The sequence below is a fragment of the Cyphomyrmex costatus genome, unplaced genomic scaffold, assembly GCF_001594065.2.
Source record: "Cyphomyrmex costatus isolate MS0001 unplaced genomic scaffold, Ccosl1.0 scaffold157, whole genome shotgun sequence".
Taxonomy (NCBI): domain Eukaryota; kingdom Metazoa; phylum Arthropoda; class Insecta; order Hymenoptera; family Formicidae; genus Cyphomyrmex; species Cyphomyrmex costatus.
This window is the reverse complement of record NW_017275576.1, coordinates 895,534-920,101: the sequence shown is the minus strand read 5'-3', so window position 1 is coordinate 920,101 and position 24,568 is coordinate 895,534. Positions and strand designations below refer to the sequence as shown.

General features: G+C 32.5%; 2 protein-coding genes across 3 annotated transcripts in view; both read right to left on the bottom strand.

Annotated features, from left to right (window-relative positions):
* The window catches only part of snu (ABC-type transporter snustorr), a 48,233-nt gene extending 36,797 nt beyond the window's left edge, over positions 1 to 11,436 (bottom strand). Inside the window, exon 1 of the mRNA XM_018552212.1 lies at positions 11,214 to 11,436. Coding sequence (XP_018407714.1) covers positions 11,214 to 11,299 — 86 coding nt within the window. The 5' untranslated portion in view covers positions 11,300 to 11,436. The remainder of the gene's footprint in view (positions 1 to 11,213) is intronic.
* Positions 11,437 to 19,753: 8,317 nt separating this feature from the next.
* On the bottom strand, positions 19,754 to 24,568 carry LOC108783644 (copper homeostasis protein cutC homolog). Of its 2 annotated transcripts, none has more exons than XM_018552266.1 (3): positions 24,520 to 24,568; positions 21,784 to 21,975; positions 19,754 to 20,563 (listed from the first exon to the last, which is right to left on the bottom strand). In XM_018552266.1, exons 2-3 carry the CDS (start codon positions 21,967 to 21,969, stop codon positions 19,832 to 19,834), a joined length of 918 nt encoding a protein of 305 aa, XP_018407768.1. In that variant the 5' UTR covers positions 21,970 to 21,975; positions 24,520 to 24,568; the 3' UTR covers positions 19,754 to 19,831. The 2 variants fall into 2 exon arrangements, with proteins under 2 accessions (XP_018407768.1, XP_018392079.1); XM_018536577.1 differs by lacking the exon at positions 24,520 to 24,568 and adding an exon at positions 23,319 to 23,414.

Below are 24,568 nucleotides of genomic sequence, written 5' to 3'. Positions count from 1 at the left end.
TTACATTAACGCTTCGTCAGAGTGTTTTTGGTGACTAACAGATTTATTGACATTGACCTCTTCGTTATTGTCTTCATCATCTTACTGTCGCAATAGGAATATTTAATCTCACATTGATAAGACTCGCAGAGTCACAAAGACACGTTTAATCATCTTTGTCCAACAAATCAAACAGTTTCTCACTGCAATCGATTTGGAAGAAATGTTGCATACTGCCACAAGCTAATCCTTTGACGACCATGGAAACCGAAGAAACAGTATGTAGACGCTGTTTCGACGACCTCGATCACTGCCTGAAATAATTAACGACTATCTTTTACTCTTTTCTTTTTCTCATAATGTTTCGCAAGAAGGTCATGATGAATTCTTAACTATGTTTATTATATGTAAATATCTTCATATAGGTATACGTACCCGTTAAAAATCATTAAAACAGTGAAGATAAACAAACAATAAAGTAGCATTTTATTCAGCTCAGCTTTCTGCAAATGTCATTTTTCATTGTTTTTTATATTAAATAACATTGCTAAAGAAGTAAATTGATTATTTTATATTTCTTCAATTCTAAAAAAGATATATACGACGAGAGAAGAATTGGACTAATTTATTAACGTTTCGTAACATTTCTTCTTTGAATAAGCCTGTTATATTTGTTTTATATACACGTGACATACTTATCACACAGGACTTTGGTATACATTAAAAATTCTTGCGTATTTTCAAGAGAAGACCCCTCTTCAAGAGTGAACATAATTTTTCTCAATAAGTTTACAGACTGTGACATGATAATTAAATATCGCATCTCAGTTTTTTCTCTGGCTCTTTTTATCAGCTTCAAACCATTAACATTGTCTTTCGTTCTATTTATAATATCAAATCGATAACAACATATAACAATATTCCTCACTATTTTTTTATCTGCGTTGCCTACATTCAAATGCGATTGTTCCCGTGGCAGTCAACAATTTTATTTCAGGTCAAGAAGTAGCGACTATAACTGTGGTCAAGACGGTCTGCACTTTCCCCAACATTGCGCAACCGTAGGCTGCGGCACCTGACGTAATGTGAACCTGATTAAATAACGAGGAGTTATAAATTTTTCTTTTTTTCTGTCGAAAATCAGACTATATACATATTGTCCGTATTTGAAACTGACATTCATACACGTGATGTATATATCATTTAACGTTCGATCGAATCGTAATCATTGGCACTTCTCTGAGCGATGATTGTTACATATACTGTATTATAAACAACATAATTACTGTTGCATAAATTAAAATTTGTATAATTAACTTCATATGAATATTAAAAGTTTTTAAGTAGCCCCGTATCCGATGGATTTTCTTTCTTAATTTGCGTAAATTAGTATACCATATAAATTCCATATATTAAAATGAGAATACAAATAGTCTGTTTGAGGGGGAAATGCTTAATAAATTTGCATTCTTATATAAAAAAAAACTCTAGCAATAAAACATAAAAAATTAAATTACCGTTATTGTAGGCGCTAATACCGGTTAAACGACGATAGGGGATATTCCCCTGTCACATTTTTCGTAAAGGAAATAATAATTATGCATGCAAGGACATATCAATCGCCGGATATCGCATGGATTTCCAGGTGGACAGGCTCAGATACGAAATTACACGGATTAATATGCTTCGTGGCGACTACAATAATGAAGAAAGTCGCAACGGATCGTCCGCGGCTGGCTGATCGGTAATGATACAACCAGAAATTTGTAAAACGCGACTTCCGATTGCGTAGGGAGCTTATAGCTTGAATCAAAGTTTGTATGAATAAAGAGACGTAAAATCTGCGAAGAGGAACAGTTGCTGTACCACTAAATTCGTGAATCGCGTCTCATACGAAAGTATACCTACCTTCGTATTGGGATGCATTCCAAAACTTGACGCTGTCAACTCTGAGTATCATTTTATCCTTGTTCAATATTTGGTGAACAACAAGGATAAAATGATACTCGAGTTGATAGAGTCGAATTTTTGAAACACAATCCTGATGTGACTCTCGCATCGCAACATTGTCATGCATTTTGATAAAAAGGATATGACATATTTAATAAATAGAAAGTTTAATAGGCTAACTAAAAGATAAACGAGCAAATTAAAGATGTCCATAATTAAATGGTAGTGTGTATATATGACGATATAACTCTTCTTCTCCGCGTCATAATGTACGTTTCACACATTTAATTATGAACACTTTTCATTTGCTCGTTTATCTGTTAGTCAATTAAACTTTCTATTTATTATTTTTTAATAAAAGTTATTTTGTTACGTTCTTTTACATATTTAATGCTAGAGATAGCATCAGGAAAGGAATGGATCGTTATATAGGCGTTTACACCTCGTGTGAAACCGAAAGTAGACTGTCATAGAGGATCGCAAAGGCGGATGCTGCTTGACAGCAGCAGAATTTTTATTTAACGTCAAGCCGAAAAGTGAAAGCGTCCGCGACGGTCGCACGGAAAGTACATGCCATTTCGGTACCTTTTGACCTTGAAGTAACCGTGATAGCTATTACTAATCTTTACATATCTCCTTTTTATCGCGATAGTATTGACAGTTTATCACATCGTTTTCTCCATTTGCAATGTATGTCGCAATTGCTAACGATGTCAATGCGATAATCAACCGGTAGAGGAGTCGATACGTTGGCCTGCCCAATAAGCGAATGTACAAGAATTTTATTTCATAAAAGACAACCTTGAACCTGTGCGGTTCTAACGAGAGAAGAATACTACGGCAATTTTATAATTTTTGTTAATTCATCATTTTTTACTAGAAAGTTATGCGAAACAAGTAAACTCTTCGATAAAAATGTCCTTAAAAAAATCTTCGTAATTTCTCTTCCTTAATTTATCCTAAATTAGAATAATACAGCATCATTTAAGCTATCACGATAAACGTTAAAAATCTATACGTCAATATTTAAAATTAATATTTCTGTTAATATTTATGTCAACTTTCAAAAGAAATATAATAAACTAAATTTATAAACTGTTTAATATAAATAAAGTTTCAAGACAATATGCATAATGAAAATGGTTACGCAGCACATTATGTATTATTTTATGTAGCTGTATGCGATTAAAAATAAAGTCATAAACATAAATATTCGTACGTGTCTTGCAACATAAATATATCCGAATTCGATAGCATTAATGCAAGAGACTTCCGATATAAGTATATTATAAATATATTATTATAGCATTAATGCAAGAGACTTCCGATATAAGTATATTATAAATACATCACACGAATTGCGAATTCAATTTTGATACTATAAAGGTAGTAGTAACTAAAAAACGTTTTGTTAAGTGTTTTTTTGTTTTTTTAGTTAAACGCTGCCAATTAAAAAAATTAAAGAACGCTTAAAGCCATTTGTAAAATAACTGTGTACTTTAACCATGGATCCATTTGGTTGCGCATATTATAGATCAACCATATACCCATTTGGTTGCACATATATACAATGTATCAAATATTAATAACCGAATTATAATAAATATTTTACAAATAATTTTGCAAACACGCGAAATACATAATAATTTAAATTTTATAATAATTTTCTCAGTGCTTAACACGCATCCTTAAAAGATTGCTAATTAAATATTTTTCTTCATAACATGATCCAAACATTAAAAAACGGATTTTACGATAAAAATAACCGAATGAAGACATCAATGTTAACCAGTAAAGACTATATGAATTTTAGTAACATGAGCGATCATTTGAATAATTATGTAAAAAGAGCGATATAAAGTAGGAGTTAATATAGGGTACATAAATAACTAGGGTTTTAGTTTATACAAGATATTATGACAGCGTGAAATTTTATAAAAATTAAGTAATAAAAGAATAAGCCATCTTTTTATAAAGTAGTTTTTTAAGTATAAACATTTTTTTAAATATAAACGTTAAAAGTTCGACTAATCATAAGCGTTGATTAAAAAATTGTTTGTCCGTGTGATAATATATATACATACAGCAGCAATGTTTGGTTTGGTATCTAATACCATGACACGTATCTTCACACGGATAGATAACTCTTTTAAACGGATAGATAACTCTTTCAAACAACACTTTATGATTAGTCGAATTTTAAATGTTTATACTTAAAAACTACGGAAAAAAACGGCTTTACGGAAAAAAACGGCTTTCACTTCCATTATTTAATTTTTTACGCAGTTTAGCGCTGTTATGATATTGTCCTCGAATGTCGGGACACCTGTAGATTAGCACTGATGACGACTAATTGTAAGTCGAAACGTATTCACTGTATTGCAAAAATATGATTAATTGTTATTAAACAATTTTTATAACAACTTTCATTGCTCGTTTAAGCAACGATTTTGTTTATGCATTGCATCGCATTGCAGAACCATTATAAATTGATTATTTATACAAATACTCGCGAATTCAAAGTCAGTATTAAGGATTCGCGGTATAATACATCTTTGCAGATTTGTTCGCGCAAAAGCGAAAGTCTTCGCTTCGATGCGCATGCATGATGACTATCGGGTCAGGCGACAGCACGCAATCCTCATTACGATCATCGACGAAGACTAAAATCGGTCTTCCCAAGACTTATTCAAGAGACATATTACGTTCTTTTCGTTATCGGTGCAGTATCAAACAGCCTTGACCTGTTTTGAACTATTTTTTTAAATAATCCCCTTATTATTTTCATATTTTACATAATGGACGATTTTCATATTTTATATAATAAACAATTTTCATCTGTTTGTTGTCACGCGTTATGTACTCATTATTACGCAATTTTGCTACGCAACTTCTTGTCCGATTAAAGTAAATTTCGATCCGATTACTCCTAAACCGCGCTTACAGGTGTCGAACGATAAAGCGAACAATGTTCGTAAATAAGAAAATGTCATGGTATTATCAACGAACCAGGTCGCTAAACGCGACCGAAGACATGGTGTAGATGTGAAAGCGGTCAATCCAGCTGCTGCCGGATTACGTAAATCCCAGGAAGAGCGATCAAACGTCTGACGAGAGTACGTACTGTCGATACGCGACATCGATATTCGGACACACGCGAATTCCATTAACCACGTGCGAATTTAAGGCTGGGATCTCACGTCCGAGATGCGTGGCGTGGCCTCGGATCTTTCGTGTCTCGGTGACGAAGTATTAACGATACGTGACATAACAGAGTAAGAGAAACTTACCGCGAATACTCACGTAATAACGTGCTTAATGGGCGCGTCCATAATTAAACAAGATCGGTTATTCACGGAGGCGACGTGAATTCGAAAAAAAAAAAAAAAAGGTTTCTTTAATAAAACTGTTATTAATGCTGTTTTGATGGTACAAGAATCTAAAATTCTAGCAATTTACCTCGAAACAGACATATTTCTTTACGAAGTACATGTAGATGTAAAGATATATACGAGTTGTTTGACCGTAATTATCATCGATCGTATGAAAAGTAAGTCATTCATGCACTTAGTGCTGCAAGTATATTCTGCATTTTAGTATTATGTAACTCTTTAACGATTGGTGCAAGAAGGTAAACGTGTCCTTTTTATTAATTTACAATCGCATGCGACTCATGACATTTGCTAAATTTTCAACCATTTTTTGGTGAACGTGACAAACCAAACAACTGCGGTAGGTAACTTTTTTAAACTGATTTGCTGGACCGATATTCATCGCGAAAATGTGATCAACGTGCCACTGTTCGTTAAACAAAGGCATAAAAAATTATATTTGTTTGCGTCATTGAATTGATATGCGTGCGTAATCTTTAAACCTGCAGCATATCTCGCATCGTATCATTATGATCGTGTCGACGAGCTTGACATTATAGCTGACTGGCAATTAACCGAACAAATAAACGCCCTTTTGAAAAATTATAATGCACCGATCTTGACACCGGACAATGTATGCGAATATACATACATTTTGCTATTTGCTTACGTCACTAAAGCTTAAGCTGGATAAATACGTGTGCGTATGAATTGGATACTTGACATGTTCATCCTGTAGTGTTCTGAGATTTACTGGGTAAAAAAGTAGTGTGATTAGTTTCTCCTCAATGTGAGTGAAGCTTGTGGCTGCGTCTTAACACACAGTTATATCTTGAAAATATAGATAAGCAAATTTAAATAGCACACAAACAGGGAGCGGTAAAAATCCTGATTAAAAGATTAATAAACGTGAAGATTTTTAGTTTTTAAAAATGTCATTATTGCCACTATATATTTCTTAATCAAACGGATAGAATCCTAATAACATTACTGAATAAATATAATAATTTATTTATAAACGCGTTAATAAAAAGGTTTGATATCCTATTATCTATCCGTCTTCTTCTCGTCTCTCTTTTACTCTTTTTCTTTTTTATATCATGTCTTTACTAGATGTGCAATTAGCAAATAATTAATAAAACGAGAATAACATACATGTCGCATTAATTATCAAGTATCATTATTACACAAAACATACACACACATATATATGTTATCTTTTGATGCTTAATCTTAAAAAATTCTATATATTTATCATTACCACATGCAATTGTGAGGATATCATTTATCAATATCAAAATTCTATTAAGAGACAAAATCTTATTAATTATTATCATTTATTTTTATCAACATAATAGAATCAGGAGACGTACAACGATCGTAATGATTTTAGTGTCAGTTATTATTAATAGGGCGTGCTCATTTACAATACAGAATGTCATGCTTAATATTCAACGGAAACAGCATAAACAAGCAGAGAGAAAACAGCTAAATGCGAATTTTTATCAGAGATAATTTTGCAGATGAGATCAATTTCTCGACTATAGAGAATGTGATTCTATATATATATATACTCGTATATATATATATATATATACACATAAAATATTATTTTGATAATGATGTAATAACAATTAATACAATTATGTATATATATATTTACAATTTATAAATTACAAAAATAAAAAGAGAATATTGAAATTAGAATAAATGAAAAATCTTAAACTGTATGAGGATTCAATAGATAGTTTGTACGTAGTATCAAAAGAAGAGAGGAAAAGTTAAACAAATATTATCTTATTACTATTGTACATTATAAGATCAAAAAAAATTTTAGTAAACACTTGAAATTAGATGTAATAAAAAAGAAGTATATTTCTTAGAAACAATAAAACTCGTATAATCATTTTATTTGCATTTAAAACAAAAAACTTCAATGAACTTTGTGAAGCATGTTTGTGCTTAAGAACTAAATTAACCTACACTTAACATACACAGGTGCAGCACGTACAAACGTATAAATTTAATTGCATAGAATTAATCGATTTGTCTTTATATGTTTCTGCTTCGTCATCAGACGTAAATAGGAACGTTTTAAATTGTTAGAAATGGTAACAATGCCACTCATCAATGTTAAAGGGACATTAAAACAAAGAAAAATAAATAAGCAAAAATGTCAGGCATAATGTAATATCTATTTACATAAATAATTTTTCTTACTAATCATCCGATAATAAAAAAGATAAAACACTTATAAAAATTAAATAAAAAAGTCATAACCTTCGGTTAATAATATTATTTAGCAGTATTATTATTTAAATTCTGTGATATTTTTATTCCATCTTCGAAAAAAAATATTTTTTTGCGAATCAGTTAAAAAATCTTATTCTCAAATTTAATGAAAATTGTCTTTGCGTGTAAAATTTACTCGGTAAAATTAAAAATTATCAAAGTTTTCTTTTTTTAAATCATTTGTTAAAAAAAAAACTTATTAAAATTTATTAAAAGATTTAGTATAAACGAACAGTTTAGATTTTTCTTAAATGTCAGTGTAATTTTAGAAGTGTAATTAAAGCTACGCTTGCAGCGATGACAAATATCGACCGATGAGTTAATTATTTTGCGTCTCAAGGCACTTGCTAAGAAGGAGAAAACCGCATATATACTAATTTGACTTAGGCCGGTATTCATAGTCGGTTCTTATTTCAAGACTGTCTTAAGTAATGTCTTAAGATGCTAAAGCGGTCCTCTGATTGGTTCGTAACTCCTCAAGACTGAACTTAAGACAATCTTGAATATAAGAACTGACTATGAATACCGGCCTTTAAAGTCCTACCGAGGAATCGACGTCGTGGTGCCATCTCTTGGAGGAAATACCTAGCAGACACATCATACCTTTGAAGACGCATTTATGGATAAGCATCTGCGATATTGATTGCAGAAGAGGATTATTGCGCGTTATTTACTCTTTAATAAGTACATAGCATGAATCTTTCAGACTGTAATTCTTTTGTTTATATTTCGTTATATTTTTAGTAGAAATCAAAAGAAGAAGTAAATTTAAACCTCTTAAATTTAATTTACTTCCTAGAAAAAGAAGTTTAAGAAATAACATACTTTCTACTTGGTAAACTTGTAATCAAAGTTTAAATTTAGATTGTCATGTTTTGACATTAAAAAAAATTTCAACTTAAAATATGTATAAAAGAAATATTTCTTATTTCTTTTTATATGTAAACTCAATGAAATTTGTGTACCTAATTTCACGTTATCAGATGGATAATTGCTAAAAATTTGTGACACGCTAAAATCTAATGCTTGGCACATAACAATAGCCAAAGAACAATTTTATGCTTCGGATGACACTTAAAGTGGCATCTATTACGTGCATTCACCAGTCTACGTCGGATAATGAACAAATCACGCGTTTCGAGTTTCACACTTCCTAGTCACATAATAGCGCATTGTTGGATTATGCAATGACATAAAGCGAGACATGCCTCTTGAAACCTTTCTAAATTTCCTTAAATTATTGTTTCGAGATCGAAAGAATCGAATAGCAGGTTGTGCGAGAAAGATGGTACAGAAAAATAGAAAGATAACAATGTCTAGTTTCGTAATATAGTAAAACAAAATTTTCATTTATTCTAATCTCACGCCTACTAACAGCTTTCTACAAATATTTTTCTCAGAATCTCAGAGATAAAACAGAATGTCTGTTAATACAATTAAATATTTTATTTACAAATTATTATTTATAATGGATAAAACTATAATTTTGAAACGAATACACACAAACTCATGAAACAATTTCGACGTTTTTTTTGTTTTAGAATAATCGTTTTAAGTAAAATTGATATATCCTATCTCGTTTATCTGTCTCTCTTAATCATATATTTTTACCGCAATTATAATTTTTGTTCTTTTTTCTTTGCATTACTCCTTTCACGCATACTCTTTTTATCTACATACATTTTCCTTTCCTTCTTTTTCGTCTGCATTCTCGATATGTTACTTCATCATGGTATTTTCTTACTGCATTTTTCAAATATTGCTCTTTATTATCAACATGCGGTATTCCTACAAAATAAAATTAAACCTCTACTTAAATTCGCCGTAAAATGTCTCGACAGCAAAGATGCGTTACATGCAATCGTGTATGCGTGCATTCGATTGCGTTTGTCCTTTCACTGTACAATGCTGTAGACAGGCAAAGCGCACGGCCTGGTCTCTCGCTGCACTTGCCGGCCATTGCCGGCCACTTTCACGTGCGATTGCGAACTCGGTCTCGCCGAAGTAAGCCGCGCAGGACTCATTGCCGAATGGCACGCCGTAAGTTCCTACATCGAGAACTACGCTCGATCCTAAAAAAAAAAAGAAAAAGAAAAAGAAGGAATTCCCAATGCGCGCGTTACGTATAGCACGGAGTGACCTAAAAGTCGTATTTCAAATAATCATGATCGATTTCGAATTCTCTCTCTCAAGACATTATAAACTTTTGAAGAATCTTTTTCAAGAGATTCAAACTTGATTTGTCTAAGTATTGAACAAAAATGATGAGAGTAGCGAAAATGCACGATAAGGACTACTGTTTTGTTGAAGTATCTAAAAATGTAGTTAAATGTAAATCTGAAAAAATTATGTCGAATCATCAAAATAATTATGTATATAGAAAGTGCGGACGGATTACTGTAACAGAACGTCAGTTTTTTGCAGCATTATTATATAATATTTGAAATAAAAAATTTCTACGTAATTATTTCGATAATCCGGCAAAATTATTTTTAAATTTGTATCTAGCTAAATTTTGAGGTACTTGAATAAAATTGTTCTTTATGGAAGACAAGATGCGATGATTTTACAAATTCAAATACTCGCATCTTCAGCTGACGTGGAAGGTTGTTCTTCACATTCGCGTTTACCATAAAAAGATCATCTGTATTCAAAGCGAATTTACAAGTTTCCTTCGTATGATCAGTTTTTTGCAGCGAATTGCAAAATACCTCAGAAATCGTATGTCGCGCCGCACCGATTTTGTTCCTATATGCTGGCGCATCGCGTAAGTCGCGCATAATGCAATTGCAATTGCAATTGCAATATCACACGATTGGCAATTCCTAATGATTATATGCATGCGCAAACAGCGCGAGCTTTCTTAGAAACCCGTACTGAAGAAAGTTTCGCTGGACCGTAAAATATCTTCGTAAAATATGAATGTACATGAACGTCGATGTATAATTAACTTGTGAAACAAAATTCTAATGTATTGTACTAATAATGCCAATTTTTAGATTTCTATACCTATGTTATTCTAAAAGAAATTTGCCAGGCATCAAATTTAGCTCCAATGGTTGTATAATTTTAATACTAATTTTTTATTTAACATTATATTTAAAAATATATACTTCTAAAATATATACGAAATATTTAATAAAGATTTTTTATTATTATATGTATTATTATTTTTTATATACAATAGAGAACTTTGCTTCCGCAAATTTCGCACATGAGATCAAGATAGTTCCAATAATAATTCCTATAATGGATAATAGGCTCATTAATTCTCCTGTACGTCAATACTTATTAATTCTAATAATCGAAGCTAACATTAAAAACAAATGAAGTTGAGTATATCAAGCTCCTACTATCCAAACTATGATGTTATAATTCGGATAATGCTCAGATAAGATCTCGAATATAATCATTATGACTAATGTAAGTAAGAAACTTATTTGTATAGATAAAATGCAAATAAACGGAATTCTACTGTGTGTATATACATATATATATTCCGTAAAAAATCTTATTTACATAATTTTTTATCACTGGAAATTAAAATAATATACCATATTCGCAAAATCTGAGAGATCTCTTCCGTCACATTCGAGTTTGCAAGCTTACTGCGTGACTTACCTGGAAAGTCCATCGGTCCAGCTAAACATTTTCTTTAACTTCTCCCGTTGCACCTGATCCTCACCCTGAAATCCTTTGTTATCCATCGTGAGCGCTTAAATTCCACTATTGTTTCACTTCACGAGCGGCCTTGAAGCGGGATGAGAATTTCCGCGAGAACACACGCGCGAAAGTTCTGCTGCTTGATTTAACAACGACGGTGCATCTTTTGTTTCCACGTTAAAAACACGTCACCCGCCACTTGCGTCGTGCTGAAAGTTAAATAGATTATTGAAGATTTCCTATAAATAATACATCACAATGGAATATATTGAATAATTAAATGTAAAATCTTATTTTCTCCTTGCATATTCAATCTTTTATCAAAATGAATTTTTTCATTATCGATAAGAATTCTATACAATGATTATTTTGTTACATCTTATCTTAAATATTTTTAATATTTTAGATCAATTATAAAACATTTAATTAAATTTATGTTAACAGAAAATTCTTGTATATATTCTTGGTGAGTATTAAGTTGCCTCTGTGTGTGGTATGAGATACAGAGAAGATTAAACACATAGTAAGTTTCTCTAACCTGACTTAAATAAAAATATTAACGCTTTTAAAATGTCAGCATTGCAATTTAATTTATTATTTTGCATCTGCCTTTTACCTGCAATACGTCATTCTGCATCTACGTAATCTTACGATTTGCAAGTTATGTAGAGAGAGAACTTTATACACATTTAAATATTTTTTAAGAGTTATGAATATTTGGAAATTCTTCCAAATAATATTTGACAATGCGATTGTTTTCTCAGTATTGCAGTAACGCGAACTCCGAAAGAAAATCTGATTTTCTCATTGCAGGAGAATATTATAATTGCTTTAATGATTGTATGCTCATTCATGACAATAACAGAAAGTGAAACTTTAAACGCAACTTTATCGCGGTCGAGCGAAGTGTGCACGCTCGAGGTCATTAGGAAGAAAGCGTGGTATATAACGAACTGTCGGCCACTGAAATAGAAAATGCGGCCGCACCGTTGTTGAAAATAGCGATCATTTTCTTTGACTTGTTAGGATATCTCGAACTTTATAGGAGATACGATACAGTAGTAAACGTATGATACCGTTCGACGTCACGTAGCGACTGAAAGTAAGAGATCGCGAACGTGTCGATTCAGTTCATTTATGGATGTTACTTAATCCTATCATTATCATAGCAGGTATTTAATCATTGAAAATCAATATAAGAAATGATTACGTTATGAAGAATATGAAGACTATAAATAATTTTTAATTAAACATTAAGTAATTTCCTTCATTGTAAAATCGAAATATCTTTGTTGCCATTTAAAAAGTAATAGAGAATAAAATTTGTAAATATAAAAAAGTTATATAATTATAAAAATTAAATTTCTATTGCCATGCTATAGTTATAATATAAAAAAATTATTTGGATTAATTTAAGTGCAATTGACAATGATTGACAAATCATGATAAATTATCGTTATAACATTACAACGATTTGTGATGTAATTAAAATACCATTACGGGTTTAACTGAACAAGAAGATTCATTCACAACTTTTTACGACAATATCGCAATGACATTCTTGTAGTAGCAACATAAGAATAATAATAATTCTTTCATCAATAGCACGCAACTGCATTTCTCGCCAATTCTTGTCTAACGATTTGAATTTTTGTAATGTGATTCATTCATCTCACACTATTATCATTATTATTATTAGCAGTTACATTGGTATTCAATTCTTTCTACGTGTTATTGCACTCTAGGGAATCGTGCAAGGAGAATCTAAGAGAAAGAAATAAAAGATCTAGCATATTTATCTTATTGTCAGAGTACATTGCAAAAAATCTCAAATATAAATGGAATTTTAAAATAACGTGTCTTCGTAATAAGTAATAGATAATGTACATGTATCTCTTGTTAAATATTGCCGGAATATTCTTAGCGGATGTTATTAAAAAGAAGAAAAAAGAGGGAGAGAGAAAAAAACAGAGGGGACTCCCTGCCACTCGAATGGAGATTTGTAACGTCATAAGAATTTTGTAGGACTTTGCACCACGTTTACCTTGACGAATCGACGTTTCTCCTGAATGGCGGAATCGTGTGTATACGCGACGACACATATTACCAGCCTCACCTCTGCTTGAAAAATGTCCCAGACATTTTTGTGAAAGTGCCGGGAAATACCGATCATTCTTAAGATAAGAGACTCTCACGTAAATATATGATAATTTTGGTCAATCTTTCTTCAAGAAGTAAAGAGCCGTTAAACCATATACGTATAAAATTGTAACTTACGTTTAGCTCAGATTTCAAAATATATTCACCAAGAATTGATTTTGTTTATTTTTATAAAGCGTGTATGTATCTTTATCTCATTTTTGTTAATTTTATATAACTTTTTTAGCGTTTTTATCTTATTTTTATTATACAATCATCTTATTATTATGTTATCTGATCATCCTGTAAAAGTTTAGACAATAATTTATTTAAAGAACTTTCTTTAGCTTTAACCATACAAAAGTTTGCTTAACTGCTACTATTATACTATACATTATAGATATGATTCCAATCATACTCTTTGTTGATGGAATAATGTTGTTATATTTGTCTATTTGACATTAATTTTTGCGTTTATTCATATATCAAACGAAGTATAACTTCCTTTCATGAAAACAAAATTTCAGATCAATGATTGACAGTACGATATACGGCATTCATGAATATCGCGCGTTCGACTAATTAATATACAGTATATTAATGCTCGAAGACGTACTAAACGTCTGCACGCGGTTAAAAAGCGTGTAATCTCGGGAAATGAAATCCTATTACCGCAAACCGCACGACACAATGGATATTCTTAGCAAATGGGAAATTAAATCGCGCGAGAATGTGACAATCATTATTGATTAATTAACAAAACAGAGATTTATTATATTTGTTTATTACAATAATAATTATGATAGTTTATGAAATCCCATTGTTATTTAATGTAAGTCATTTGAGTCACGAAATATTTTAATTTCTTTGTCAAAGATACATAAGCAGTAATTTGGAATTCAAAATCATTTTACAAGACATAAATTTTTTAAATTTTTTCTTAAATTTTTTGATTTCTCGATGCGTTCTCGATGATGTTCTTTAAACCATTGACGCAAAAGATAGAGGAGTGATTTTTGTCACGATTCTATACGTCGTATAAAGTGTTTATCAAAAACACAGTGTACACAATCGGAAAACTATAATCACACGTGCTACTCGAACGAATGAATTATTCGCATCACACGTCATGGTATGTAAGAATAATGTCACAAACAATTAGACAACAACTGTTAATGCGCAGTTCTTGAATGAATCGCGTGGAAATTGCCGTGAAAAGGTAACACGCATAATTAAAGATCTTGTAATGCAATACTTTAATTTGCAACAAATTTTTTTAAAACTTCACATTGCTCGATATTTTTTAAAAATTGAAAATATTTTGTATGTATATATGTATTTAGAGTGACCCAAAACTGACAATAAATATTTTAAAGACAGATTCTTAATATTTTCAGCAAATTTAATACGAAAATGGCGAAACTGATAGTTTCATCTACACATACATAACAAAACACTTCGTAAAGTCTGCTTTCTGTATAAAAATAAGACTAATTATATAATATTACTTGACGTAATTTGTTAAGTAATTTACTAATATTCAGTCACGTACATTAGTTTCAAATTTATTAATATTTGATTACGTATATAATAACGTTAGTTATTTAACGTTATTTTAACTTATATAACGTTAAATAACATAACGTTACTATGTGAACATGTTTTGCACACCTGATAATTGTCAGAAAAACAGATTTTAAACAGAAAAAGATATAGCTTATCGACAATCTCGAAAATTCTTAATAGTATCTAATTAATGAAAAAAGAATTTTAAAAAGTATTACGATATGTAATCAGGTTTAGTAGATGACTGAACGTATCCAATCGGTCATCAACTTTATTAAAGATTTAACGCCCGCAGGGTTTTCTATTACTCAATAGTTTTACATATATGTAAATATCTAATCTTCGATAATGCAATATGTAAAATAAAATTAGATTAGTATAATGTTATGTATTTAATTTCACTACTCGACATATTTTACACAACTTTTAACAATATAATTTTTTCGCTTTTGCATGTTAATCTCAATACTCTAAATTCTGAAAGTTGTCTGCGTTTTACATACACGATTCTTTTTCTTTAAATTTTAACTTTCTTTATAACTTCAAAACATTTTTAATTTATAGAAATTTTATTTATCGTTTTATCATTATTTAATTAACCTGCATTTATCCATTTCTAAGTAACTTCAATTTTTCGAAAAGATCCGGTGCTCCTTTCGCTTTAAGACATCTTCTCGAGATTAATATCTTTCAGTTAGCGATGAAAGTAGGAAAGTGCGATGTAATGTATTCGAATGGAGATCAGAGCTCTTACTAAAGGCAGCGCTCTCAGATACTCAAAGATATTAATTTCTAGCATATGTTTCTCCGTGAAAACATATCGCGGATGTACGGTATAGTGATACGCTGACGAGAAACATCTCTGTCTTTTTGCAAGCTATAAAATTGGTTGACTGCTTATCAAAAAATTATCATCATCATATACCTCGAGGTTGTAAAATTTGTTTAATATTCTACATGCATCGTGCGTTTCTTCGATGAATTTATTGATAGTAATTGGCAAAATTGAGTACGTAATACTGAACATGTGGACGTGATTTCAGACATCGTACTTATATATACGCATACACTTTCTCTCGAGTTCATTTCACGTATTCTCAGTCCTATTCCCAGATTACAAAGTTAAACGTTTCGTCTCACTTTGACCGCGTCTCATTTGCGATCAATTCCTTTATATTCTGCGTCGACTACTCCGTTACCTTTAACATTTATTCCACTGAAGAAAATTAAACATTTTTATAACTCATTACAACATAAGGAGAAAAGTAAAGGAGAAAAACTACTTTTCACTTCGAGAACAGCGCAATTTCGTATTTTATTTTAATATCAAAAAAGATTTAACTTTTCACAAATCGAGAAGGGCGACATGATCGACTTATCACTATTTCTCACACCTTCTCGCGAGAGATGCGTTTCGTTCCCGTTCGATGCCCTTCAAAGAATGAAAGCGTGATCGTTTCGTCAGATTCCACGGGATTCCCTGGAGCCGTGATTTACATCTGCACTGTTGTGGAGAAGCGGTTTCGGAGGCTTAGCACGACCGCGGATGTACAGTACGACCGATCGGTTTGAACGTGTTTCTCGCACTGACGGGACGGAGTCTGGTTGAGCAACAGACGTATGGGCGCGCGGGCGCTCGATCCCGCTCCAACGCTCTCGAGTACACGCAGGAAAAGTATATCCACGTCGCCCTGCAGCTGTATCCTCGTGACGTGAGAAACCGAACCGGCTCTTGATCAATTTATACGTGTACACAACGAACGCAAACGCACTTACCGCACACTAGTATCCGAAAGGAATCCGCTAGGCTCCATAGGATGATCACTGTGGAAAGATTCATCCCATTTAAGGGATGAGTTATCTTTCTGAATAAGATCGAGAATTCGAGAGGTCGAGAAAATTTCTTGAATGGCCATCTGTAATGCCCTCGTTTTTCACAGCACGTTTTTGGTGAAAATTGTTGTGAAAAAAAAAAGATAATATTTTTTATTTTCAAACTCGAATATATCATCTTGTTTTCTGAATTCTTTAAATCTCCCGTTGCTGCTTTTCCTTTCGTGTATAAAGTAAGAGATTCTTTACTAGAGTCCTATGTGTAAATTGGAAAAATATTTTATAGTCTATAATAACTAAATATGAATTACCGCGATAAAGTTGTGCTTTTATTGCAGTTATTAAAAGTATAATTGTAAAATCTCAAATGTCATTTCTCAGGACGTCGTTAAATTACTTACATGCCATTAAATGTCGTTGTATATTTTCATATTTCTGAATTTCCCATTAAAATAAAGTGTTTTATTATTCTTCTATTGAAAATGTATCCAAGGATGTTTGCCAGCCCAGATAAGTGCATCTTGATCTGTGATCAAATCATTATATAAGAATTTTTTTATTCACATATTAATATAATCGCTATCGTAATTACGACATACTGCACGCATTTCATTTATATATAATTTATTCATGAATTCTAGGTAAATTGTATATTTAATTATATGCGCAATTTAGATACTAACATGACATGCAATAATGCCAACGAGAGCTGCGATCTTTGATCCATTCGTATCAAGTTGTTCTTTGTCGCGATGCAGGTTTATATTAAAAAAAAACTTTTAGAGCATTATATTTGAAATAGAAATATCAAAAAATGGTGTTTTAATCTTAAATCTAAATGCTATTAAGTATTTGAATGCAATTCAAGTATCAATTATAATTTTCAAATTACTCAAAATTGTTATTTTAAACAGAAACGAAAAACTCATAGTACAAGCGATTAGATATTCGAAAAAGATTGCTGAGGAAGATCAATGTATGTGAGAATTGAAAAATGGACATACTTTCAGAAATAAAATATCTTTGTGTATGAAATCAAGTACGTCAATGCAAGTGACTTTTTTTAGTGGAAATACTCGTCGACACGAATACATGCATACACGTGAGAATAACCAGTTGAAGTTCCGTTTACGTGTGTATTACACATAAAACCTGCTTCGCAATCGGCATATATATGTACACACGTACACATTCTAAAACGCAGAGGTGTATTTATCATAAACGAAAGTGTACCCGATACTGTGTACAAACCTGTGCCCCGTGATCTTCCGCGTTTTACGCTTAACTTTTACTATCCATGAACCTTCCATATATGAAAGAGAAAGACAATATATTCGAAAAATCTACTTCCTTCACGACAACCGCTCGGCCCAAGTTGTTAAAAATTTAACATTACTTCCCGCATAGTCTATTAAAACGTTTATGTTTGTTTTAACAGCAGTGATGATTAGCTGTAACGATGCTTATTAACGCATTTGCAAGTAATTCTTATCTGCTAAAATTGGTCGGGAAAAAAATCAGAATAGACCGGATGTTCGAATGTATCGATGCAAAGACATTGTCTCACGTTTTAAGTATGATAAATCCTCTTGTTGACAATTTATTATTCCACATTTATATATTCTTAGGCAAGCTGCGTGATCTCGCTCATTATTGATTTCGTGCACGTAGTGCGAACATACGTGTAAGCGCTCGTAACTTTATATCAAGGTAGAAATTACGTAAACATAATGCAAATCTTTTGTATAGTAATTCTGCTGCGATGAAATTAAATACAGTAATTATTATAAATTATATTAAGATCTGATTTAGATTTAAGATCTTATTTATTTAGAGAGATAAAGAAATTTACTCTTTAGCTGCATTTTTACAATCCTACATGTAGAATTAACTCTTAAAAAAGTATGCAGTTTAATTGGTATGTATGTCTTTTTATAACATTTAAATAAAATTTGAAATAATACAAAATAATAACACAAAATTGTTTAACAATTGAAATTACTCATCACACTCTCTGTTATAATGCTGAGAGAGTCAGAACTGACATATAACGGATAAAATTTGTAAAAGCCTCTCTGCTTGTCCTAGCTTTAAGCACAGTCAATTCTAATGAAGACTACGAAAATCCTAGCTTAATGTTCAATAATCTCACTTATTTACGTACATAAAATTTACATATTGATAACGTTCTAGATTTCTAATACGATTTCTTACGTCCTATACATCTACATAATTAGCAAAATAAAAAAGACGTATATCATATAAAGTAAAGATTATTTTAAAGTTATAAAGTAAAGATTTATTTTAAATTATCAAAAACTGAAAATAGTCGATATTTTATGAGAGAAAAAGAGATCATAAAATTTTTTTATTGTTTGTGAGATTATTTCTTCAGATGTATGTAATGCAGTTAATATTGTTTACTTTAATAATTCATTTATATTGTATGATATTCAGGCACGATTAAATCATATAAAATGTAAAAGAGCTTCATGTTTCGTATTGAGAAATGGCATAACTTTACATCCATGATATGATAATGGGGGGCATTTCATTACCTATCATTTGCACAACAAAATATTCGCAAAAATCTGGTAAAATATATTTTTATATAAAAAATATAATTGTATTATATATAAAAGATTATATATGATTATACAAAACTATATTATATATACATGGTTCGTATACAATTATTTGTAGTTGTACTTTATCTGGCGTGAAAGTTGAAAGTTACAATTAAAAGTCAATCCAGTTTTATTGCTAAAATAAATATTATAATATTAATGAGCATTTTATATCCCAGAATGTACACAACAAAATTATGATTAAAAAAAAATATTCGAAAATAAACTTTATGATACTCTCAATCACTTATCCTAACTTAATGTATGGTATATATTGTCACTCAGATAAAGTGTTAGCTTATTCAATTAATCACATAACTTAAAATAGCCAATTTGTTCTTAAATATATTATTTAGATGTTAATTACATAAAAAAACTGAATAGATAATAATTCAATAGCTTCGAGTTCAGTTAATTTTCACGTAGTATATTTTTATTTTTAATAATCTCAACTAATTCTTTCACCAGTTCCTTATCTGTCACGTTAACAAAATCGTTCTCATTGATACCCATTTTGATTCTGTTCGCTCCATAGACTACCATTTTCCTTTTCTTTGCTGACGCATGAAATTCTTTGGCACCAGATTCCATGATTTTACAAATGCTATCTTTTGTGATACCAGCTCCGGGCATAATTATTAATTTTTGAGCCTTTTGTACTAATAATTTTATCAGCTCTAATCCTTCCAGAGCAGTATTTTTCTGTCCTGAAGTTAGAATTCTCTCAAAACCAAGATCAGCAAGGAGTTCCATCGATTTGACCGGATCATTCGTCAGATCAAAGGCGCGATTGAATGTCACCGGCAAGGGACAAGCGGCAGAAATAATCTTCTCGCATGTAACAACGTCAATCTCGCAATCGGGAGTCAAGGCGCCAAAGACAAATCCGTTTACGTGATGATCCTTGAGAATTTTCAAATCATACAGCATAGCGTCGATCTCTTCGGGGCTGTAGACGAAATCACCGCAGCGAATGCGGATCATAGCATATAGCGGAATCGTCGTGAAACTTTTAATTTGCTGAATTAAACCTGGACTAGGTGTTAAACCACCCTCCGAGAGAGCCGAGCAAACCTCCAATCGGTTGGCACCACCTTCTATCGCGTTTCTAGCGGACTCTAAAGAATCGATACAGATCTCCATCTATAAAATAAAATAATTAATTAATTAAATGGTGACATCTCTTGATAGACGTAATAATTTGCAACTTTTTAAACTATAATTACGAATTTTTTGCATTCATTGATATATTTCATTGTTCTACATATAAAAAAAAATTGAAATAAAATTATAAAGAAAATAATAATTTGTATTTTATGACAAATTATTTACTTTAAAATGTAGAAAAGAACATTTTTGCGAAAGATTTACGTAAAATAAAGTTATACTGACTTGCGAATATTTTGAAATTATATCTTCTGTATTTTTAACTGTTCTTAACAACAATAAGAATTAAATGTATTGTAGAATAAAAATATTTTTTCTATCTTCTCTCTTATATTTGTTATTATTAATAAAAAATGATTAATTAATAATAGAAAATGTAATAAGAACAAACTTTAGTGTAATGTAATATTATAATATAATGATATATCATTGTCACGTCCGGAATTTCATTTTCGCGATGCGTCGGACGCGGGATGTGGGGTTGTGCGAATTGATTGCGCGTGGAGTAATAAAAGAGGGATATTATCGGTGGTGTTACCGATGTGTAGTTATAGCAGTAGGATATTAGAAACGTTATTATGTATAGGAAATTTTGGAAGAAGGAGAGGACCGATCAGATTGGTGTGAAGCGACAGTGGGCCGAGCTGACACGTCAGCTTCCTTCTGACTAGTTATCTTCAACGAGGCATTAAGTGCATTTTTAACTACATGAGAAAGCAAAGCTGTGCTACAAAAGAGTCTATGTACACTCTAGTCTCTGAATATTTATATAAATGGCATAATATTTAAGAACTGCAAACTATCGAGAGCATCTTATTTACAATACATACATTGTGTATAATCCGCGGCTTCGTGGCACGCGCCAATAACCTGAAGTGGATCGCTGGAGGAGCCATTACGCGGGAAAACTTTAATCATTAGCATCAATTAGCGCAGAATCAAAAGAGGAGAATTTAAAATGCACCTTTCGTACCCTGAAGGGACCTGCTCATCGAGCCCCTCAGACTTAATCGTGGTATCATCATCTCGGAGGAAAGATAGGAGGAGGGGAGTCAACGGGGGAGGATGATACGATGGCTCGGGTGGAGGCGTCGATATCCGTCGGGCGGCCGGGGCAGACCACCGGGAGCGGAAGAATCCGCGTTAGGTCGCGGGGATTGCCGAAGGGCGAGCGGAACAGCAGAAGCGGGTGGTACCTTAGGTATGATCGTTACGGTCGGCGTCGGGATGAGGATGGCCGATGGCTCAGTGGACGGCCGGGATGGGTTCGGAGGTCTCGAGAAGCGCGACAAAATTGTCTCATCGACTTCGCCGGTTTCCATACACTGCCTCCACAGCCTTCTTAATTGGACCCGCCAGCCCGCTCTCCGTGAGCGGCGCATAGCCTGCTGAGTGAGTCAAAACCCATCATGATTAACGGTATTTATATATGAACAAAATATATATATATATATATATATATGGACGTTGTCGATAAAAATAACGAAAGATAGTAATATAAGGAAAATTCTCAAGCCACGCTTTATGCGAGAATTCACCGTGATTAGGTCGCTTGGGCGACTTGAGCTGATTTTTCATGTGCAGCACGCTGCGGCAGCAAAATGTTATTATTGGTTAAAAATCTTTTGTGAGGTGTCGCACTGTGACGCACTTCCAATCAGTTCTCGAAAATTTGTGTCACATGACATTTTGCTGCCGCAGCGTGCTGCACATGAAAAATCAGCTTTACTAACGAGCTGAATTATATTGAGAGTATGTAATTTCTAATCAGGTAAGAATACGTTAGCACATCGAACAACCGGTGAGTAGCGATCAAAACAAACAATACACACAAAGAAAAAGAGAAACGGAACGCCCCTTTTGGTAGCGCGCTGTTCACTATATATATATAAAAAAAGGAAGAGAGAAGAGACGAAAAAGCAGATAAAGAGAAGAGAAGAAGGAGAAAGAAAGAAAGATAGTAAGAAAGAATGAAAAGTAAAAGAATAACAGAACGCCCCTTTTGGTAACGCGCTGTCCACTATATATAAAAAAAAAAAAAATATATATATATATAAAAGAGAGTAAGAAAAAAAGAAAAGAAAAAAAAGAGGGAAGCGAAGAAGAAATGAGAGTAGAAAATGATAGAAATACAGATGATTCATCAACGTTCTATGTATGTACATATAACTTTATTTGTTCGAAAATGAAAGAAAAGAAGAGAGTTGCACAATTCGATCAATTTAATTCTCCGCGCCGCGAGAAAATTGGTAAATAAGAGGCGCGTGAAATTAACATAATACACATCGCTACTGAAATTAACGCGTTGATGCAACGTCACCGCGAGAGTTCACTGATACGGCGAAACCAGTGCTATAAACGTTATTGTTAATAAAGCTGAACTTCACACAGCGATTACGATTACCATACTAACAGCACATCGCGTTCGCACTGCGTATAATCGACCCGTGAACGAATAGTCACTCGTGAGTTTACGTATCAAAGAAATCAGAAAGTAATGGAATTTGCCGGGACACGGAAACCGTTCCTCGGATAAAATAGTCAAACGCAAGGAAAACTGCAATTAAAGCACTGAATCACCGTCACAGCCACTTATGATTAAGTCAACTCGGACTAACTTATTGTTCACTACAAAACGCGCGGAAACTAACTGAATTATGCCGAATTCCGTTCGGATAGAGAGAAAGAAAACGAGATGCGCATTACTTATCTTAATTAACTTATTAATTACCTCGCACTATGTTTCGCGGCTTGTACGGACCGACGGAAATTATCAATGTATTGACTTGATAAACTTTATCGATCAAATAATGGCTACAATTTTAGACTGTACAATAGAACGAGAGAATCTGAATCAGAGTCACCAGATTTGCTCGCTTATATAGGGCCAGGCTTGGTGGCCGCGGTGTGCGGAAACGCCGAATTTCCACGAAAATTAGGCGATAAATCATATCATCGCTTATTTAATATCTCGCTAATATAATGATTGTGTCATCCTGAGTTTTAATACAGATGTTACTTGATTTTATTAAAGACATTGTATCTGATCGGTTTCTCGCTAACGAGTGTGGAGGCGCGAGGATAATGCCGCATTCCAAATTACAGTTTTTCATAGTAGGCTTCCGGCCTACCTGTCAGCGCGAATCTTTGAATATGTCGCGTGATGGACAGTATTCTTGCGCAGCCGTCGTGCTCGATTGTCGCATAAGAGATGCGAAAAGAGAAAGAATGACTTAATAAGAGTAATGCAATGGAGCGTCGGCTGTACCAACCGATATTACCTTCCTTTCTTGTGCCTCAATGCATTCAATTAGAGTAGAAAATTAATATACTAATTAGCTGGCGCGCGTTGCCGGGCGGTGGTGCCCTCGCGCTAGCGTGGCGCTACAAAGAGTTACTGCAGGCACGCAGGCAAATTCATACGGCGCGTAAATAGAAAAGAAGAAAAAAAGGTAAGGGGTGCGAATTGTGCCACGTTGCCGCGCCGGACGTAACAATCATTATACACTGTGAAGAATAAAATGTTAATTTTAACTCTCAAAGACGTTGAGTGGATTTTCTGAGACATGCAAAAATGTTAAAACTAACATTTTTGTGTTAATGTTAACATTTTTGCATGTCTCAGAAAATCCACTCAACATCTTTGAGTTAAAATTAACATTTTATTTTTTACAGTGTACATATTTATAATGTATAATACATATAAAATATTATAGAAAAAGCTGTAATATTATACACGGATTGATAGATACATGAAAAATGTATATCACATTATGACATCGAAGAAGTTTCATCATATGTTGACAAAACAGTGTACAAAGAAATTTAAATACATATATTATCGACTGAAGGAAATAAAAATTATTCTCAGAATGATATTTGTTCTTGTAGCAAAAAGGTTGATTAAAGCAAATAAAAAATTGTTGACTTACTTGTTACTGGATTAATCACTCCAATTGGTAATTATAGCTTCAAATAAAC

Bases quoted from the DNA above. Each gene is read 5' to 3' on its own strand.
- LOC108783644 (XM_018552266.1), bottom strand. From the start codon at position 21,969: ATGCGCCGCTCACGGAGAGCGGGCTGGCGGGTCCAATTAAGAAGGCTG. The intron at 20,564-21,783 runs GTACCACCCGCT...TTTATTTTATAG, and splicing joins CCGTAACGATCATACCTAAG to ATGGAGATCTGTATCGATTC.